Source organism: Medicago sativa, chromosome 7 (genome assembly GCF_051527215.1).
Source record: "Medicago sativa cultivar Bolivia chromosome 7, Bolivia_mono, whole genome shotgun sequence".
NCBI lineage: Eukaryota > Viridiplantae > Streptophyta > Magnoliopsida > Fabales > Fabaceae > Medicago > Medicago sativa.
In genome coordinates this window covers 85,303,267-85,322,473 of record NC_140755.1, presented here as the reverse complement: position 1 = coordinate 85,322,473, position 19,207 = coordinate 85,303,267, and the positions used below count along the sequence as shown (strand labels likewise).

At 34.0% G+C, this 19,207-nt stretch overlaps 3 protein-coding genes across 4 annotated transcripts; 1 reads left to right on the top strand and 2 right to left on the bottom strand.

Annotated features, from left to right (window-relative positions):
• Nucleotides 1-6,461: 6,461 nt before the first annotated feature.
• Nucleotides 6,462-9,762, top strand: LOC146909558 (bZIP transcription factor 17-like). Its single transcript, XM_085727836.1, has 2 exons — nucleotides 6,462-8,492; nucleotides 9,091-9,762. The coding sequence occupies exons 1-2, from the start codon at nucleotides 6,626-6,628 to the stop codon at nucleotides 9,522-9,524; spliced, it is 2,301 nt and encodes a 766-aa protein (XP_085583962.1). The 5' UTR covers nucleotides 6,462-6,625; the 3' UTR covers nucleotides 9,525-9,762.
• Nucleotides 9,763-10,623: 861 nt separating this feature from the next.
• PPD6 (thylakoid lumenal protein (Mog1/PsbP/DUF1795-like photosystem II reaction center PsbP family protein)) lies at nucleotides 10,624-12,427 on the bottom strand. The gene is made up of 3 exons (XM_085727839.1): nucleotides 12,087-12,427; nucleotides 11,688-12,004; nucleotides 10,624-10,966 (listed from the first exon to the last, which is right to left on the bottom strand). The coding sequence occupies exons 1-3, from the start codon at nucleotides 12,400-12,402 to the stop codon at nucleotides 10,796-10,798; spliced, it is 804 nt and encodes a 267-aa protein (XP_085583965.1). The 5' UTR covers nucleotides 12,403-12,427; the 3' UTR covers nucleotides 10,624-10,795.
• Nucleotides 12,428-13,298: 871 nt separating this feature from the next.
• Nucleotides 13,299-18,712, bottom strand: LOC146909556 (cell division control protein 48 homolog B-like). 2 transcript variants are annotated; one of them, XM_085727837.1, is made up of 12 exons: nucleotides 18,458-18,712; nucleotides 18,324-18,368; nucleotides 17,343-17,398; nucleotides 17,098-17,244; nucleotides 16,660-16,761; nucleotides 16,443-16,542; nucleotides 15,779-16,060; nucleotides 15,523-15,692; nucleotides 14,593-14,721; nucleotides 14,135-14,222; nucleotides 13,929-14,006; nucleotides 13,299-13,760 (listed from the first exon to the last, which is right to left on the bottom strand). In XM_085727837.1, the coding sequence occupies exons 1-12, from the start codon at nucleotides 18,611-18,613 to the stop codon at nucleotides 13,416-13,418; spliced, it is 1,698 nt and encodes a 565-aa protein (XP_085583963.1). In that variant the 5' UTR covers nucleotides 18,614-18,712; the 3' UTR covers nucleotides 13,299-13,415. The 2 variants fall into 2 exon arrangements, with proteins under 2 accessions (XP_085583963.1, XP_085583964.1); XM_085727838.1 differs by lacking the exons at nucleotides 18,324-18,368; nucleotides 18,458-18,712 and adding an exon at nucleotides 17,749-18,087.
• Nucleotides 18,713-19,207: the final 495 nt, after the last annotated feature.

The window sequence follows — 19,207 nt, the reverse complement described above, 5'->3', positions numbered from 1 at the left end:
GGACACGTGTTATAATCTTGTGCTTCAGCTCTTTATTTGTGCATCACACCGAAATGCATTGCAACCGCACACTCGTACGAAGGCAAGCGGACCGCCATCGTCTATGCGAACAGTTGGATTGATCCAACGGCCGAGAGAAGAAGAACATGACCAAATATCATCCCATATTTCTCGGTTTTCACGAAATCCACTATGCGGCAAATAGTCCCAAATCATCTATGTATGATCGAACCCATCATCACCGCTTCTCCGCCGCTTTTCCACCTATCCAAGTTCGTCATTGAAGCCGCCACCGTCGCCGTACAAGAGATTTGTGATGGCTGAATAGTGATGGAACAACGTTGAATTTAACAAGATGCCAACAGTTATGGTTGAGTATTTGGAAAACAACCCACACCTGCACTTACATATCCACTAGTCGATTTAATTTTGTTGGCAAAGTGCGGTTGTGCAATTGTTTTTGGGTTTTTGTTCCTCTTTAAAGTATTTAATTATTCTTAAGAAATTTTGGGTCCTTGATTGTGCTGATGTTATATACTTGGTACTATTTGTTTAAGCAACTTGTGAACTATAATGATGTTCAAGTGTCATATGTTTTATGGAGTGTTTTCGATACGTTGTTTTGAGATTGTGCCAGCTGAAATTGTTTGTTTTCTCCGGTTTGAGAGTCGCTTGTTTTCAACTAGATTTCAGAACATGCATCTTTATGTGGGTAATGCAATTACGCGAGGCCTTTTTATGCCCCGTGTCATTGAAACCGGTTGTTGATATTGTCGGCGGTAGAATTAGAAGAGTAAGAAAATGAAAAATGCTATATAGGATTCCAAATGAAATGATTGATATGAAGTATGGATTTACTGAAATCATAAGTATGGTTTAATGGTTTTGATAGTCATGTATGTGAAACCAAGATAATTGTGTAATGGTTTTTAATGAAATTATTATTGTTAGATGGTTTTGAATAATGATTAAGATGTTATACACTGAAATTATTACCGAAACCATAATTATGGTTTAATGGTTTTGATAGTCTTCTATGAGAAACCAAAATAATTGTCTAATGGTTTTGCTATGGGTATGGTTTATGTGAGTTGTACTTCAAAACCATTTTGCCGTGGAAATGGTTTACGTGAGTTGTACCCCAAAACCATTTTGCTTTGTGGGAATGGTTTCCATCAAGAACAACACGAACAATATTTTCCGGCAATTCATTTTTTGAGCTTTCACTACAAATCCATCAAACACTTTTCCAAAGCAAACAATCATCGGATAAAAATTTCAAAGAACAATCTTTTTCTTTTGATTTCAAGAACAACACTATCTCCATCAATATTATTTCTTTATCTCACAAATAACAACAACCTTTTCAAATCATCATCATCTAGAATAACACAACAAATCCGAACTCAAGCAATCATCATCATTTTTTAGCAGACTTTTTATTCCATCTTCTGTTACCTTTCAACACCAACTCTTTGAGAAGTGCCGAGAGCAATTATGCGGCAACAATTATTTCTAGGTTTTTTTCATGTTTTATTTTTTATAATTTTTATGTGAGCTGAAGCAAATAGATTATGAAAGTGGAATGAGAACAAGTTTATGCAGAGGAACAAGTTTACGCTTCGAACAAGTTTAAACCTAGCGAGATAACCTAGCAGATTTTCAACTATACAAGTAAAAAAAACAACGTCATGGGGTGTAGAAAGGAATTTTGTTGGGCTAGGTGTTAATTGGCTGGACTTATGCGGACTTATTAGAATTAAGCTTTCACTTGGAGTGTAGAAAGCAATTATGTTGGGTGTAGAAAGCAATTATGCACGGTGCATAAGGGTTTCCTTATGCACCATAACCACACCCTCGTTTCGTTTATTCTAGTTTAAATCCTCGTGACAAGTGGTTCTAGTTTAAATATTGCCTCGCGATAGTAGTGAGTTAAAAACAAAAGATGAAAAGAATGGCTAAATATGTTTTTTTTAATGGAGATATTTTAATTTTTCATTTTAGTTTAAAAAAATTCTTTACCTTTTCGTCTTTTAAAATATTTCGGTCATCACTTTTGATTTATCTTTTTAAGTCAACTCATATGTATTTATTAAGTTTTTTTATGAATTTTTGTAGGAATTTTAATAATAATATCAATATCTTTCACAAAAAAATTAGAATTTTTAACATAGCATGAATTAAATATGAATTTTTAAGTGTTAAAAACATGAAAATTTATATTTAATTTATGTTTTGTTAAAAAATTCAAATTTTTTTGGATAGATTCTTATAATATTTCTAAACATGATCGCCGAAAAAATTGAAATTTTGAAAGATACACATGAATTTATCATATTTATGTCATATCTTTTTTCAACTCTATTATTTTATTTATCGTTGTCATATCGCCCAAGACGATCAAACGAGTCCAAAAAGAATCTTTAATAGGTATTTTTTTAAGCAAAAAGAAAATATATTAAATAAAAAGAGAAAGATACAAAGACTAGGACCTGACCCAGGGAAAACCCAAACGGGAATACAACTTGATAAATTAGCCTAAGTGGATCTACTCTAATCAATCCTAACAAAAGTTCACTAATCACATGCCCAACCCGCCGAACCCGCGTACGAGCGTGAAACCGGGTTACAAAAAGAATGAAAAGTGAACATCTGTAAAGAACAGTTAAAGTGCAGTTATGGCGAATGGATCGACCGGCAACACGGTAACAAAATCCAAGTGCCAACAACTCCATGTATAACAGCAAGTATAAGAGCTCTTTCTAGCAAGCAACGCGTAAGAACCTGCATTTAGGGATGAGTCCAATACGTCGGTAACCAAACCCTTTCGGGTTATAGTAATCGACCCTTTTGGGTTTTTGAAACCGATCCTTTCGGGTTTTAGAACCAACACCGCAACAAGCAGCCGCTAATCACTTTCGTACCACCAAAAAGGACAAAATCCCGAACCGCCAGTCTTTGAAAACAAACACGAAACCACCGGAGACTTGAACGAACAAACCACCCAGAATCCGGCAAGCATGAACAAAACAACCAGCAAACCTACAAAAAAAATAACGCAAAAACCGGCTTGAAAACAAAACGGCGGTGTACCGAGGATCATCAACGGCGAAGCTTGCACAAAACCTCCCGTGAGGCACGAATCGAACCGGCTAACCAAAACCGGATATGAAATCGACACCCACACTATCCTCCTTGTTCCTTGCAATCAGCAGCACCCAAGCATCGAAAGGAAGATTAAACAAAGAGAACAGTCACCGAAGGAGAAGAGCAAAACGAACGACGAAAAAGACCCCAACGAAACTCTCGGTGCGGTGGCGATCGCCGTGAGCAACACCAACACACGACGAAAAAGACCCCAACGAAACTCTCCGGTGGCGACCGCCGTGAGCAACACCAACACAAGTCTGGTCATTTGACGAGAGAGCCGGGAGGAGAGGCGATGCAGATGGCTCGGCCTATCGTCGCACCACCAACAACCCCTCTCTACATCTTGGACTTTACGATTTGGATGGAGGGAGGCGGTTTGATATGTCTTAGGGAGAAGTTGAGAGCAAGTGTTTAGGTATTTCAATTTCTTTCATTCAATATTAAATGAAAAACATAGTTATAAATTATATTTATTTGACAAATCTTTAATAGATATTTTAATTTGTTTAGATAATAACAAAAATATGAATATTAATTTAAATATTTAACAGCTTAATATACTTTCTTTTAAAAAAAATGTAATATACTTTATTTGAAGGATTAATATAGTTTTTATTATAAGGGAAGCTTTTTCATTCTCTCTTTTTTTTGTTAGAAAGAAGTTTTTTAATTCACATATACCAAAATTATTTTATTTTCTTATGACTTTTTACAAAATTAGTTAAAATTACTTATTTATTTAATAGTCCCGATGCATTTTTTTTGTTAAAATTATATAATTATAATTTCTGATTATTTTTACAGAGTACTTTTTTAGGGGTAACAATCGTTTTGGTCCTCGAATGTATGAGGAGTAGTCACATTAGGCTTTCAATGTATTCAAATTTCAAAGTAGTCCTTAATTGTGCAATTTGTTAATCAAAATAGTCTTTGACGATAAAATAATCTTTTAATACCGACAATAACTCTTTTCATTTCGAATTGAAATGATAATAAATAAGTATTTATAATGATTGATATAACAATAAGTAAGTATATTGAAAGACTAATATGACAATATTAACGTAAATTTTAATGTTAGAGACTATTTTGATTAACGAAGTACACAGTTGAGATTATTTTAAAATTTGATATATTAATGAACTATTGTAACTACCGTTTATAAGTTATAAATTCATGGATCAAAATGATTATTACCCTATTTTTTTAATTTGTAAAAATATAATGCATATCTCATATGTCGTTATCAAATCTGTACGAGGTACATTAAACTAGGATTCAATTGATTTTTTTTTTGGTTACAAAAGAGCTAACGAAGCAAAAAAGAACATGAAAAGAATAGAAAAAAACAAACAGAATAATATTTAGACATTTAATTCGTCAAAATTAATATATCATTAAAATTATTCGACATTAATTATAAACATCTTAAAAATTTGGTATTAAAAAAAACTCTCGATTTAATATATAAAACTATCAATCTCTCATCAATCTGTTCTATAAACTATTAAAATAATCTAAAAGGTCCCTAAATTTACCCTCGTCCATCAAATTTGTCCTTAAAAAAAGTCATTAAAATTATTTGTATTTAATTATAAATTTCTTAAAAGTCACCTTTATTATAAAAAATTTAAATTTAACGTCCTCGTGAGCTTAACTCGGTTGGTATGAACAATGCATAATATATGTAAGGTCCGGGTTCGAACCCCAGCCACCACAAAAAAAAAAAAATTTGATAAAAAAATATTACAATTGTAAATACTAAGTAATATTTTTAGAATCAAAATAGTGAAAAATAGAAAGAAAAAAAAACATGTAGATACTAAGTAATATTTTTATGATCAAAATAGTGAAAAATAGAAAAAATACCTATATAAATTCAACATATGCTTTTTCATTTTTTGTTTTCATTGACCATTTTTATTAAAATTTTTGACCACATAAATACCACATTATCTTTACTTGACTCTTACTCTATATTATTTACACATTTACTCAGTCATAATTAATATATCATTTGGTCAAAAATAAAAATTTATATATCGTTTGGTAAAAAAAATAAAATAATATATCATTAAAATTATCTGACATTAATTATAAACACCTCAAAAATTTTGCATTGAAACTAAGTAATATTTTTAGAATCAAAATAGTGAAAAATAGAAGGAAAAAAACATGTAGATACTAAGTAATATTTTTATGATCAAAATAGTGAAAAATAGAAAAAATACCTATATAAATTCAACACATGCTTTTTCAATTTTTGTTTTCATTGACCATTTTTATTAAAATTTTTGACCACATAAATACCACATTATCTTTACTTGACTCTGACTCTATATTATTTACACATTTACTCAGTCATAATTAATATATCATTTGGTCAAAAATAAAAATTTTATATCATTTGGTCAAAAAATAAATAATATATCATTAAAATTATCCGACATTAATTATAAACACCTCAAAAATTTTGTATTGAAAAAAATAAACACTCGATTTAATACATAAACTATTGATCTCTCATCAATTTGCAAGAGTTAAATATGTTTTTAGTCCTTACAAAATTATGGGTTTTTAAGTTTAGTCCCTATAAAATTTTAATGGTAATTTTAGCCATCCAAAATATTATAGTTTGTAAAAATAGTGCTTATTTTAAAACCTTTTTATAAAAAATTGATACTTTTAGTCCTCCAAAATAGTCCCTATAAAATGCAAATAGGGACTAAAAGCGATTTTTTTTAAGGACTAAAATTAAAAGTTTGTAATTTTATAGAAACTAAAAAAATATTTAACCCATAATCTAAAAGGTCCATAAATTTACTCTCGTTCATCAACTCCGTCCTTAAAAAGTCATTAAAATTATTTGTATTTAATTATAACTTTCTTAAAAGTCACCTTTATTATAAAAAATAAAAATTTAATAAAATACTACAATTGTAAATACTAAGTAATATTTTTATAATCAAAATAGTGAAAAATAGAAAAAACACACATATAAATTAAACACATGCTTTTCTTTTTTTGTTTTCATTGACTGATTTTATTATAAACTTTGACCACATAAATACAACATTATCTTTACTTGACTCTCACTCTATTTTAATTCTATTTTTTAATAAACTTTCTTAAAAATAATTAAAGTAAAAGAATATAATATTTACATTCTTTATTAAAAAAAGTATAATATTTTTTTTATAAAGTAACAAAATTAATATTTGTTTATATTGGCAGATAAAATTAATAATGGGAATCTTATCCATCATTATTCTTACTCCTATTAATATGTCCGTATGTGTAATCTCTTCTTCACTCCTCTGAAACAATAAACAAAAAATCACTATCAGTTTTTCGCAGAAACATTCGCAGAAACTACTGATTCTAAAACGCGTGTGTTCACGCACACGACTTCAATCAAATAACGACCCAAATTCTCAATTTCTGAAATCTTCGTCATTCTCCAAAACCCTAATTCATGGCTGATTCAATTCCCACCGTTCAACCACCGCCGGAACAACCACCTGAACAACCACCGTCGTCTGATCTCGATTTCAACGACTACGGTGGCGAATTCAACAACACCGCTCTTCCTTCATTTGACTCTTTCTTCAATGATTCAGATCCCGATCTCGATTTCCTTGGCGATTTCGAAATCACGTTTGATGATCTAGATAATCTCCCTATCCCGTCGGAGACTGATGATTATCTTTTTCATGATAACGCTGATGGTGTTCCGATTTCGCATGTGATTGATAATTCGCCGGAATCAGGTGCTTCTGTGGTTTCCGGTGATCAGAGTCCTGGTGTTTCTAGGTTTTTGAATTTGGATTCAGTTGCGGATGATGATGAGAAAGAGAATTCAGTTGATGTGAAAGTTTTGAGCTTTCCGTCACCGGAGACTGAAAATGAAAATACTGAAAATTCTTACAGGGAAAGGGAAGAGTCTTCGAATGGACCTGTTTCGTCTCAGGGATCGGGGAACGGTGGATCGGGTGTGTATGAAGCCATGAATTCGCCGGAGAGGGATGTTTCATCTTTTCATGAAAATGAAAATGTGAAAGAGGATGTGAAATTGGAGGGAAGTGTTGTTAAAGGCTGTGATCTGAAGAGGAAGAAAGAGAATAGCTATGAAAGTGCTGAGAATCGAACCTCGAAATGTAGTAGGAGGTCGTTGTCGATGGAGAGGACGGAACAACAACAGTTTCAACAACAAGCTCAATCTGGTTTTGATGGAATTGAAGATGAGGATGAGAAGAGGAAAGCAAGGTTGATGAGGAATAGAGAAAGTGCACAGCTTTCAAGGCAGAGGAAGAAGCATTATGTGGAGGAGCTTGAGGAGAAAGTGAGATCAATGCATTCAACAATTACTGATTTAAGTAGTAAGATTACTTATGTAATGGCTGAGAATGCTACACTTAGGCAACAATTGAGTGGTGGTGTGATGTGTCCACCACCACCACCACCTGGTGCCCCGATGTACCCACCGCATCCAGGAATGGCACCTATGCCTTATGCATGGATGCCCTGTGCTCCTTATGTTGTTAAACCTCAAGGTTCTCAGGTTCCTTTGGTTCCGATTCCGAGGTTGAAGCCTCAGCCAACTGCTGCGGCTTCGAAGAGTAAAAAGAGTGAGAGTAAGAAGAGTGAGGTGAAAACTAAGAAAGTTGCTAGTATTAGTTTGTTGGGTTTGTTTTTCTGTATCATGCTTTTTGGTGGACTTGTTCCTTTGGTAGATTTTAAGTTTGGAGGTTTAGTGGATAATGTTTCTGGTAGGTCTAGTTATGTTAGTGATAGATGGTTTTATGGTCATGGTGGAGGGAAGATTTGGCCTGTAAATGGTCATATGAATGAATCTGGAAGGAATGGGGAAGCGGGGTTTCCGAATGGAAGGTTTGGTATTTCTGATAGGAATAATTATGAAAGAGGGAGGATACTAGGTGAAGAAATGAATGAGCCGAAAGACTCAAGTTGTTTTGGTCATCGAGACAATGCTAGCGAGCCATTGCTTGCTTCTTTGTATGTTCCTAGGAATGATAAGCTGGTGAAGATCGATGGAAACTTGATAATCCATTCTATTATGGCTAGTGAGAAAGCCATGGCATCTCAAGATGCTCAGGGGAAGAAGGAGAAGAGTGAAACTGGTCTTGCAATTCCTAAAGATAATTCCGCATTGGCTATTCCCGAAGTTGGAAGAAATAGAGGTCAACATCCGAATGTGTACAGGGTTTCTGCTGAACAAAGAAGGGCTATTGGCTCTGGTTCAACTAAAACCTTGAAGGACCATATGAAGTCTTCTGCAACTGATGGTAAAATGCAACAGTGGTTTCGTGAAGGAATTGCAGGTGAATATCCTTTAATTATGCATGTCCTCTAATTTTACGCTATAGATGGTTTGGTAGGAATGATACATTCTCTTGTGGTGATTATATCATGTTTTGGTTGTTGCTGTTGAATCACTAATCACGTTTTTGTGATTGGGTAGCACATTTTATAGGTTCAGTGTTTTCAATTTTGGGGATATTTCAGTGTTTGAGATGCTTTTTATATTAAGCTCACATGTTTTGTGTTGGTTGTTCCTTGGTTTCCCGTCGTTAAGAAACCATCTTGCTGTTTGGTAATTAAAAATATTTGGTCAGATGTCTTCCACACTTGGTCAGATAGACTTCTTGAATTCCTTGAGAGTCTCAAACTATATCACTAACTTGGTTTTAATTGTGCTTAATTTGATTTGATTGCACTTTTGGTTCATTGTTGCATTTATGAAATAGCTTTTCTTATGCCATAATTACAATCATCATCCAATGTTGTCCACCTCTCAATCATGCTTGAGCATCTTTTGCTTGTTGTACAAGTTTTATGCCTGACATAATTACCTGCTTGACTATTTTAAAGCACATTAAAGATTGAAGTTATTTTGAATTTTCTCGTCCAATGATGCAGGTCCAATGCTAAGTTCTGGCATGTGTACTGAAGTTTTTCAGTTTGATGTTTCTCCAACTCCTGGAGCAATAGTTCCAGCAGCAGCAGTGGCCAATATTTCTTCTGAAACCCGCCAAAATTCCACAACTGTCAACAAGAGCAGGAACAGAAGAATCCTCCACACCCTCCCAGATCCACTTCCTGGAACCCGTCTGAACATAACTGAAGAACGTGCAAGAAATTTGCCAAAAGACCACCTGCCCGGCAATAAATCATCTATGGTCGTTTCTGTGCTTGTTGATCCCAAAGAGGTAGGAGATGGCGATGTTGATGGCATGATGGCTCCGAAGTCGCTCTCTCGGATTTTCGTGGTTGTTTTAATCGACAGTGTCAAGTATGTGACTTACTCATGTGGTCTTCCCCGTGTTTCTCCTTTGGTGACAGCTTATGTTTGACAACCTTTCCCATTTTGATACAAGCTTATCTAACCCTAGAGTTATAGATGTGGGGGAATGGGAGGGAAAGAAACGAGGCTCCAGTTTTGTACATAACATATTTAAAATAGCAGGCCTTGTGTACTAAACTGAGTTGTACTTTAGAAGCTGGCATTGATCAACTGTCTATGTACTGAGTTAAGACATTTCTTAGAAACTTAATAAATAATAATAATATATGCTCGCTTATAATTTACAAGTTGATCCCTTTCATTTGTTGTTGAATTCATATTGCAGTGTGTTTGAACTTTAAACGTGTTCTTGTAAAAGTCTGGGAGATCAATAGGGAGGAGAAGAGCTTCTGAGCTTTCTTTTTCGTCGTCATTGTTTTTGGAAGACGGAAAAGACCAAAACTAAAAGCCGAAACAACTATTTTTTTTATTACTGAGATTGTTTTTAAAACTATTTTGAATTCTCCTTTTGAAATCAACTTGTTTTGTTTGGTTGTTTTGTAAAAACACTATTTCTTCCGTGTCAATACAAGGAGTGATTATCTTTTTGGTCTTTGTTTGGCTCTTAAGTACTATTTTGAATTCTCCTTCCGAAATCAACTTGTTTTGTAAAAACACTGGCGTTTCTTTCTTGTTAATACAAGGAGCGTTTATCTTGTTTTGGTCCTTGTTTGGCTCTTACGACAAACAATATCTCAGATTCAACAGATGAAAATAAAAAACTGCCGCAAAAAGGATACCTTTCAATGATTAGGGTGAAGAGAATACATATAAGGAGGTCATTGAGATTTTGCACTTCTTTTTTATAACTGAAATTTTGTACAACTGTATCGAAAGGTGTATTTCCTCACCAAAGGTAATAAAATAAAATGGCTAGAAGATTGTTGGATGCTATCTGGATAGAGCATTGACAAGAACCAAGTTTTGGATCTAAAATAAAAAGTTGTAAAGCGCTTATTAACGCTGAAAATTGAAAACATTAAGAACAGTTATGAAGATCATAATCATCATCTTCTAGTTATTTTTTTTATTTCTACTTTTTTGTGATATTGGTTACACAGAAAATAAATTAAGACAATAAAAACATAAGACATTGACTTAATCAGATATTTACAAAGACAAGTTGTTCTATTAAAACATGAAGATATGATTGCAACTTCAGATAAAAAAAATTCAAATGGGGACCAATACAACTCTTGCTTAATAATCCTGTATAAACAAAAAACTACAAGGAAAAAAACAGAAGGTAAAGTTATCTTATTTACCTTTAATAACAGAAAACTAAACTTTAAAGGAATCAAGCATGGTCTTTAGAATCTTCTCAGAAGTTTGCCACTGCTTGTCATTGGCACTAGCCACAAACAAAACAACAGTGTTTCCCTTTGCTGTTGCTTTTGCAAGATTGTGTGAACCAGTAAGAGCATATGGAGTTTCAAGCACATATTTGTAGTACTGCAGACACCATTTTCAGTCATGTTAGTCACTAATAGTTGCCAACAACAGATAACATTTACATTTCAAGCAGCAGTTTGGACCCAAAAAAATGATGAGAGCAGGGCTGTTGAGTATGATTCATATTCGCTAATAAGTGGACAAACACTCGAACATAGTGGGTGAACCCCTGACGTACAGTTCAGGGGTAAACTTGTAAATTAGGAGGATTGGAGACCGTTATATTTGAACTAAGTTTTGTACTCTGAAATTCTAATTCATTGCATAATAGAAAATTACAACAGTCACTCTGTTGTCGGAGACATAACATAATTGACCGAATTTCGTGATTAACCGTTGTGCTCTTGTGCGTTTATTTATCTTCTTATTTTATAATCATATTTGCTATTCTAACAATTTCCATAGCTAATCATATTCAACGAGCAACTAGTGTATATGCGTGTGTTTGAATCTCTTCTACATTGCACATTTCAGTGAAATGCTACAACTAAACATTCTAATTCCCTCAGCATAACCTATGGTAGGAGGATGAAACTCAATTTTATATATCTGAAACTATGATAGGTAATTCTCTTCTTTCCCATTTTCTATAATAATACCACTTGATTTCTATCAGACTATGTTGAAAAGAGTACTTTATCTAGTTTCTTCATTTTCTAACAAGTTAAAACAAAAAAATCATAAATGTTTAGACAACATAGGCTATAGAGAGCAAACATACTGTCTGATCATCAATCTTTTCAACTGAAGCCTCAAGAAGCTCATCCGGATCTAAAGTGTTTCCGGTGACAAATGGACCGAGAGAAGCGATAAGCTTTTCTGGGCTCCCGATGTCCTCAATTGTTGCATTTGGTTTGTTGGTTAGGCGTATCAAAGGTGAAGCCACAACCTGAATTTTTCCTTGTTTTTCATCTTCAAATTTAACCTCGACCCATGGCTCTGCACATTTTGGTTGACAGTAGTTTCCTGATAGTATGTTAGCTATCCGAAGCTGTTTCCATGTTGGGGGAAGGATGAACTGGTATGGCTGCACATTTCCTGCAAAGAACTAAATCTAGACTATCAATTGTAAAGAACAAAAGAACAAAACTGTTGAAAATTGAAAGATCAATCAATGTACCAGCACGAAGGGCAGGAGTATCTTTAGGAGAAGCTTTGAAGAGAACAAAAGAAGGGTCTGATGATGAAGGAGGGAGGAAAGAGCCAACTGAAACTTCTCTAGCTTGTGACTGTGGTGGTTCTGTGAGAGCAATAAGTGGTAGTGAAAGAGCAATACCCTTCAAGAATTCTCTTCTTGGTGTGCTTTGGAAGTGAGTTTCAGGAACTGAGACAGAAGCAGAGGCTTTTATGAATGCACGAAATGGTGAGAGCTTTGAATGGGATGTAGTTGATGAAGTTGTGAATGGGAAAAGGGAGGTGAATGGAGAAGTTGCCATTTTCTGATTGATCAGTGGAATGTGTGAAGGAAGGAAGGGACAAGGTTCAATGTTGATTTTTTGGTTACTACCTTATCCATTGTGAAAATATGATGTGATACGTGGATCACACTTTGCTACACATGTCATATGATTCTTTTTTGGACTACAATGTAATTATAATTAAGGTGTTGTTAACAAGTGCTCTCAAGACAATGATTAAAGAATTTACAAATATAAATTTTGTCTTGAAAATATAAGATGTTACTTTTAATCAAGTAATGATTGCACAACTTTTTCATAAAAACTTACTTATTTTGGATGTTTAACCAATGCTTTAGGCATTGGTTAACACGTATTCAATAATCAACGTGTATTCGATATAATTCATATCGAACAGAATTTGAAAACTAATCCACAATGCAGCTGCCTTAATTAACTTATAACAAACCTTGTCAACGTAGAAACTCCACACTCTACGTGAATTAGAGAAATAGTTTCACATGAAATATAATTCTTAGCCCCATTCTTGAAATTAGTTAGTTATCTGCTCAATCCATTCTAAATAAGTGAGAGTATATTTTGTTGAGAGATTCTCGAACTGGAAGTAAATAATTTATTGTCACATCATCAAATTGGATTATCAAAATCAAAGGTTGGTCAAAAATGCGTGGGTGAGACTAAAATTACGATTTTGTCAAAAAAAAATTATATTTTAGACCTTCAATAAAATTTATGGTGCCACGATGAGTTTGTCATACTCACCACTTATTTAAACATATACTCAAACTTAAAATTTAACATAATTAAAACTTTCTATTTTTCTTTAAAATGTGCATGAAGAGAAATCTGAAACTCTTCCTTGAGGCTAACTAATGAAACAAACATGATAAGGATATTGTTAAAAACTTTCAAAGTAACCGTTAAAACGACATCCATATAGAGAAACAAGTCATTTGTCATCTAAAGTTATTATCTAATGTAAAAATGAAAATTTGTGCATGATAATAGTATTTAGCATTGCTGCACTAGCTTCAATAAATAAATGAATAAATAGAAAACAGTACTGCAGTAGCAAGTAACATATCAGCAAAAGAAAAAGGAAACAACCAACTCTCTGTTTCTGCTGTTAATGCTGGTTTTAAAGAATTCTTTGCAATCTGAAAATGGCGGTCAAAAACAACACTGGCTTTCATGTTTTCCCTTAGAGCTACTGTTCCAACTTCTCTACATAATCCCGCTAGATCAGCACCTGTGAAGAGCTCGGTATCTTCTGCTAGTTTTCTGAGATCAACATCACTCCCTAATGTCATCCTACGCGTAAGTACTTTAAGTATCTCAAAGCGACCCTCCAAATCAGGTGGTGGCACATACAATTTCTATAATTAGATAAAAATACAATAGAATGAGACAAATGATTAAAATATGATTTGAGAAATAGTCTCTTTTGTGCAAGCAGAAATCATTGGCCATGATTCAAGTTATTGACAAACTTGTGTTGTAGTTATAACAACATGAATCACAAGTATGCTTGTAAATATTCATACCCGATCAAATCGTCCAGGACGCGTAAGTGCAGCATCAATTAATTCAGGGCGATTTGTAGCTGCCAAAACAAGGACTCCCTGGAAAAAATATGTGAATATGGTTAAAGGACGAGAAAAAAATGGCATGCTGTCCACCAATCTCTTGATAAAAGAATTCGAGTACACAATGGTGGGAGGACAAAATGTCCCCAAAAAAGTAAACTTACTTTGGCTTCTTCTAAACCATCCATCTCAGTTAGCAGAGTTTTTAAAACCCTCTCTTCAGCTGTGGAATTACCACTTGAACTATCACCCCTAAAATTAAGGAAAACTTAAGATTACTTCTTTTTTGACAGAAACATGGAATTTATCAAAGTTTCATCAATGTACTATCTAACACTCTTTCCATCATATTATTCAGGGAAATACTATATCATAAATGTTAAGCAGGCAGATTGCCAAAACCACAATTCAGATTACATGCAAGGTCCTATTCAGTGCGTCGTTCAGCATAAAAAAATCAATAATAAAATACATTTTCTTATGTCAATAATTGAAAACTAATCATGAAATGCCATCAGCCTATCACAATATGTAAAAGGCCCACAACAACACAACAATTATATTCTTTGGATTATTTTCCATAGCACATACAGAAACAAAAAAAAAAAAAAAACTTACTAACCCTTTGCAAGCTACTGCATCAACTTCATCAAAAAATATTATACATTTTCCGGCAAGCCGTGCTTTGTGAAATATTTCACGAAGATAGCCTTCTCCTTCTCCGACAAACTTCGAAATCATTTCTGCACAACTAATTTGTAATTTATTACTTCAAAGTATTTCCTTAATGTGGAAATCAGTTTCTATAAGAACTGAATTGCAAAGAAAGAAAATTATGTGAACAATAAAAACATAATCAGAGATCTGAATGTCATAAAATTGCACAACTTGAAATGTGGAACATATCGAAACATAACATCGCCGCTATAGAGAATAATAAGAATGCCATTTTATACAGGAGAGTAATAATACTGGAAAAAGGGCTGAACTAATGGTTTCAAAGTAACAACTAAGAATTTAGTCACATTATTTACCCATTTATGATGGCATATTATGTTGAATCTCAATTTCTCAAACCAACTTTCTTGCTTAGAATACATGAACTTACAAGTGCTTTTTACTTTTCACCCTCTCCCCAAGAGCCATGATCCCAAAACACGGCTTGAAAAGGACATCACATTCACAATAGATACAAAACAATTGTGAGTAGTGTTATCGATGGCGTATGACGGCGAAAAAATTGCCATATAAACATGCCATTGCGGCCTTGGAGGACATCCCTTCACAAATTGCTTATAGTGGATGTCCAAAAATCCTCCACAAACTCCACCTAGGCCGGCATTTGAAAACGCTGATTGTGTGGAGGGTTTGTGGAACATTGACAATAAAATAGTCCTGGTACAGGGGGATTTGCATCTTTATAGCATGATTGTCACTTTAGGGAAAATGAAAGAATCTATTCTATCTTCGTCGTAAACTTCAGTCCTAAATATGTCTAGGCTCTCCACACTGCAATGATAAGCCCTACTTAAAAAATTAAAATTATTCAAACCTCAAGGAAATGAAAGGAACATTAGCAGCATTTGCAATAGCTTTAGCAAGAGTAGTTTTGGAACATCCTGGAGGCCCATGGAGGAGAATTCCACGAATAGGGGTTATTCCCAATCTTGAAAGCTTATCAGGATACTTCATAGGCCACTCAACAACTTGCTTGAGCTCTTTCTGTCCAAGGGAGGATACACTCAGACATTGCTGAAAAGTGATATTTTCAAAAGTAAAAATCAAATGCAAAATTTACAAAGTACAACCTTCACGTCTTTCAATCCCCCGATATCTTTCCAAGTCACTTTGGGAATTTCCAGAGTAATGCCTCTTGTTATACTTGGTTGAACACGAGACCTTGCATTCTCCCAATCTTCCATCGTTAAACTGAAGTCATTAACATCTTTCTTTGCATTTAAAGACCTTCTAGCTGCAGATTTGACAGCTTTATTACACAAAGCCCATAAATCAGCTCCGACATATCCATTGCATGATGCAGCAATGGATTCTAAGTCGCATGAATTCCGAGGGATATCCCTTGTGTACAGCTAAAATAAGTTCAACATAAAAATAACATAAATTCATGGTTGTAACCTGACAAATTGACTTTTCTCACTAAACAATTAGTCATAGAAATTGCATAAACAAATCTGAAAAGGTTATACTACTACCAGGAAGTTAATCATTCTAACTGCTTAATGTGTTAGTAGAGACCCGTGAATGGTTCTATATGCACACACACACACACACACACACACACCCACACACACACACCCACACACACACACAAGAAACACCCTTCACATCTCAAGGTTTGATCTCCTATCTTCTTGCTTCCATAAGCCTTTATATCATCATCTCAAGAATCAAATCATTCTAAAAGATTCAGATATTAGTTGAAGGCCCAAAAACAGTGTTTCTCACAGTTACCTCTAGAATTTCAAGGCGCTCCTTTTCATTTGGGACTGTAACTTCAGTTTCAATATCAAAACGTCCACACCTTCTTAATTCAGGGTCAATTGCGTACACCCTGTGCAAGCAAAAATCAGATATAAAAAACTAATCAAAAGTATTCAAAGTTCTTATTATTTTCGCTCCTCCTTTTATAAAAAAAACTCACTATTTCAACAGTAATTTAATATGTAACCTGTTAGTTGATGCAACCACAACTACCCCTGGCGTAGAAGAGGTTACTTTGCTGTCCATCAAAGTACAAAGTTGGGAAGCAATTCGGACATCTTTCTCTCTTCTGCATGTAGACAATGTAAAATAGTGGGATCAATAAGCCTGCTGAATGCATATACAAATTCTTTCTAAATTTAAAATAACCGACTCTATCCCCAGTGAAGGTTAATGACCACTTAGAAAACATCATTAAGAACTTCCATTCAGAAAATTTAAGGATTTTAACCCTTTATTCAGTAAGCGGTGCTAAAGATTTATCGAGAAAATCAATGAAGAATTTTCACCAAAAGCATATATTAACAAGGCTATAGCAGAAAATGCATCCTAATCAATAAGTAGTAAAAGCCACAGCAAACCACAAAAAGTATTATTCAGCATAAAAACATCAATTGTGCCATACTTGGAATCTCGAGGACAAAGTGCATCTATGTTGTCAATAAAGATAACTGACGACTTGCCCAAGGCTACATGAGATGAGGCCTCTGAAAAAGCCTCACAGAGAGTTCTCTCACTTTCACCAGCATGTGCGGTGTTAACAGTGTTTGGGCTGCAAAACAAACAGACAAATAAGGCCAAGTAATTGACTCAGGTCATAGAACTTAGGAACACAAGATTTACAAAACTAGATATTCAAGATACAAGTACCTGATAACTATCAAATTTGCTCCACATTCCTCAACAATTGCCCGTACCAAACTGGTCTGCAATCACATTCACATACAAGATAGGTAGATATAACTAATTTTAAATGAATAGGCAAAGCAAACTATAAGCATTGTTCATAGCATGGTAGTCAAACCGGGATACATATCGTGTATCGTTCGACCACTTTTTTGAATCGTGTATCATAAGATACATTAACAAAAAAAAATATGACTTAAAATATCATATATAAACTACAAAATACTTCAAATGTCATATATAAACTTCAAGATACTTCAAAACTCAAGTCATAAACAAAAATAAATAAATAAATAAATAAATAAAGCATCCTTAATTCAATCAAAATCAAACAAAACTCCATGATAGCTAGATGGTTTTAGATCCTTACCATATTCACCAACAGGGTGTTTCGGGATACATAGTAAGATATGTATTTATGAAGGGTGTTTTCGTATCGTATCATGATACGTATCTTAGGATACTTACTACATTGGTTCATAGCGTAGTCATTAATCACACCACTTCTAAGAAGTAAGCACATCACATAATTACACAATCATATCTATGTTAAAATACTTGTTGCTATTGAAAGATAGATTCAACAAACTTGCATTTTCCAATCAAAACCAATGCTACAACAGTTACTTCCAACCAAATCCATATAAATTAGACGCAGAACAAACTACCCCATATCTCAACACTCGAACTAAAACCCGATGTCCAAAGCTCCGCATCAAATGGTATATTAATTTATGGCCTTAAACTATACTAGCCTCTACTTAGTGCATGCAAACACTTCAATGATCCTAACACCACAAAATTATCCCATCTTCCTACCTCTTTGCTTTACAAAAACTATGTCATTATCACACTCATAAAGTTGTATTTATGTATGAGAATCAACCACTATCACACTTTTACAATCAAACGCACCCTAAATATAAAAAAATAAAAAAAAAATACCTTTCCAGTCCCAGGTGGACCATAGAGCAACAAACCTGTTGGCAACTGAAAGCAACGAAAAAAAGAAAGTAAGAAGGAATAATAATAATAATAATATAACCCGTAAAGAAGGAAAAACAAGTGAACCCACCGACCTTATTTGCCATACTCCGGAAGAGACGATATTGTGTGATGAGATCTCTGAGGATTTTAATAGCTTCGGAATTGCCAACAATCACTTCCTCCACTTTCTTCGTTTGGCTGTTGTTGCTGCCGCTGCTTGTGCAACGGCTTTCAAACTCTGCACACATAGTACCACAGTTGCTAAACCACGAAAACCAAGGCGGTGGTTGGTGAGTCGATGGAGTGAACGGGAGGAGCCGAGAAGAAACGGGCTTTTGAGAAATGAGACTATGAAGCTCTCTCGAAATAAATAGGTTACGTGGAGGTCAAGTTTGTATTAAAACTGGTTCGGCTGGTTGAACCGGACATAGGCTCAAAAACCAGAAAAAAATCGGTTTGATTATTAAATTATCAAGAAAAAAATATGCAATGTTGTAACATAAAACTTTAACATGTCATACTTATAATTCAATTAATACTTATTATATGGAGATTTCTTGTATGAGTCATGTACAAACATAAAATCGTAGAGATTATTTTTTTAATTATTTTTGCCCACAAGTCTCAACTCAATTAAAATTGTTAGGTCGAACACCATGATTATGACTCGAACCCCAACCCCTCATTTGTATGATTTTTTTTAAGTCCTCACTTGTATAATTATTTGTCATTTCATCTATCTACTAAAAAAATATATTTTAATGTTATATTATGTTAGTTAAGTAATAAATGGTAAAAATAAGATTATTTTTTTTTGTAATGTAGCCTAATGACTAAAAATT

Bases quoted from the DNA above. Each gene is read 5' to 3' on its own strand.
- PPD6 (XM_085727839.1), bottom strand. From the start codon at position 12,402: ATGGCAACTTCTCCATTCACCTCCCTTTTCCCATTCACAACTTCATCA. The intron at 12,005-12,086 runs GTACATTGATTG...AGTTCTTTGCAG, and splicing joins TACTCCTGCCCTTCGTGCTG to GAAATGTGCAGCCATACCAG. The intron at 10,967-11,687 runs GTATGTTTGCTC...TGGTGTCTGCAG, and splicing joins AAAAGATTGATGATCAGACA to TACTACAAATATGTGCTTGA.
- LOC146909556 (XM_085727837.1), bottom strand. From the start codon at position 18,613: ATGTGTGCAGAGTTTGAAAGCCGTTGCACAAGCAGCGGCAGCAACAAC. The intron at 16,543-16,659 runs GTTACATATTAA...TTGCTTGCACAG, and splicing joins GTGGTTGCATCAACTAACAG to GGTGTACGCAATTGACCCTG. The intron at 15,693-15,778 runs GTTGTACTTTGT...TCCCTTGGACAG, and splicing joins GGGGATTGAAAGACGTGAAG to AAAGAGCTCAAGCAAGTTGT.
- LOC146909558 (XM_085727836.1), top strand. From the start codon at position 6,626: ATGGCTGATTCAATTCCCACCGTTCAACCACCGCCGGAACAACCACCT. The intron at 8,493-9,090 runs GTGAATATCCTT...CCAATGATGCAG, and splicing joins GTTTCGTGAAGGAATTGCAG to GTCCAATGCTAAGTTCTGGC.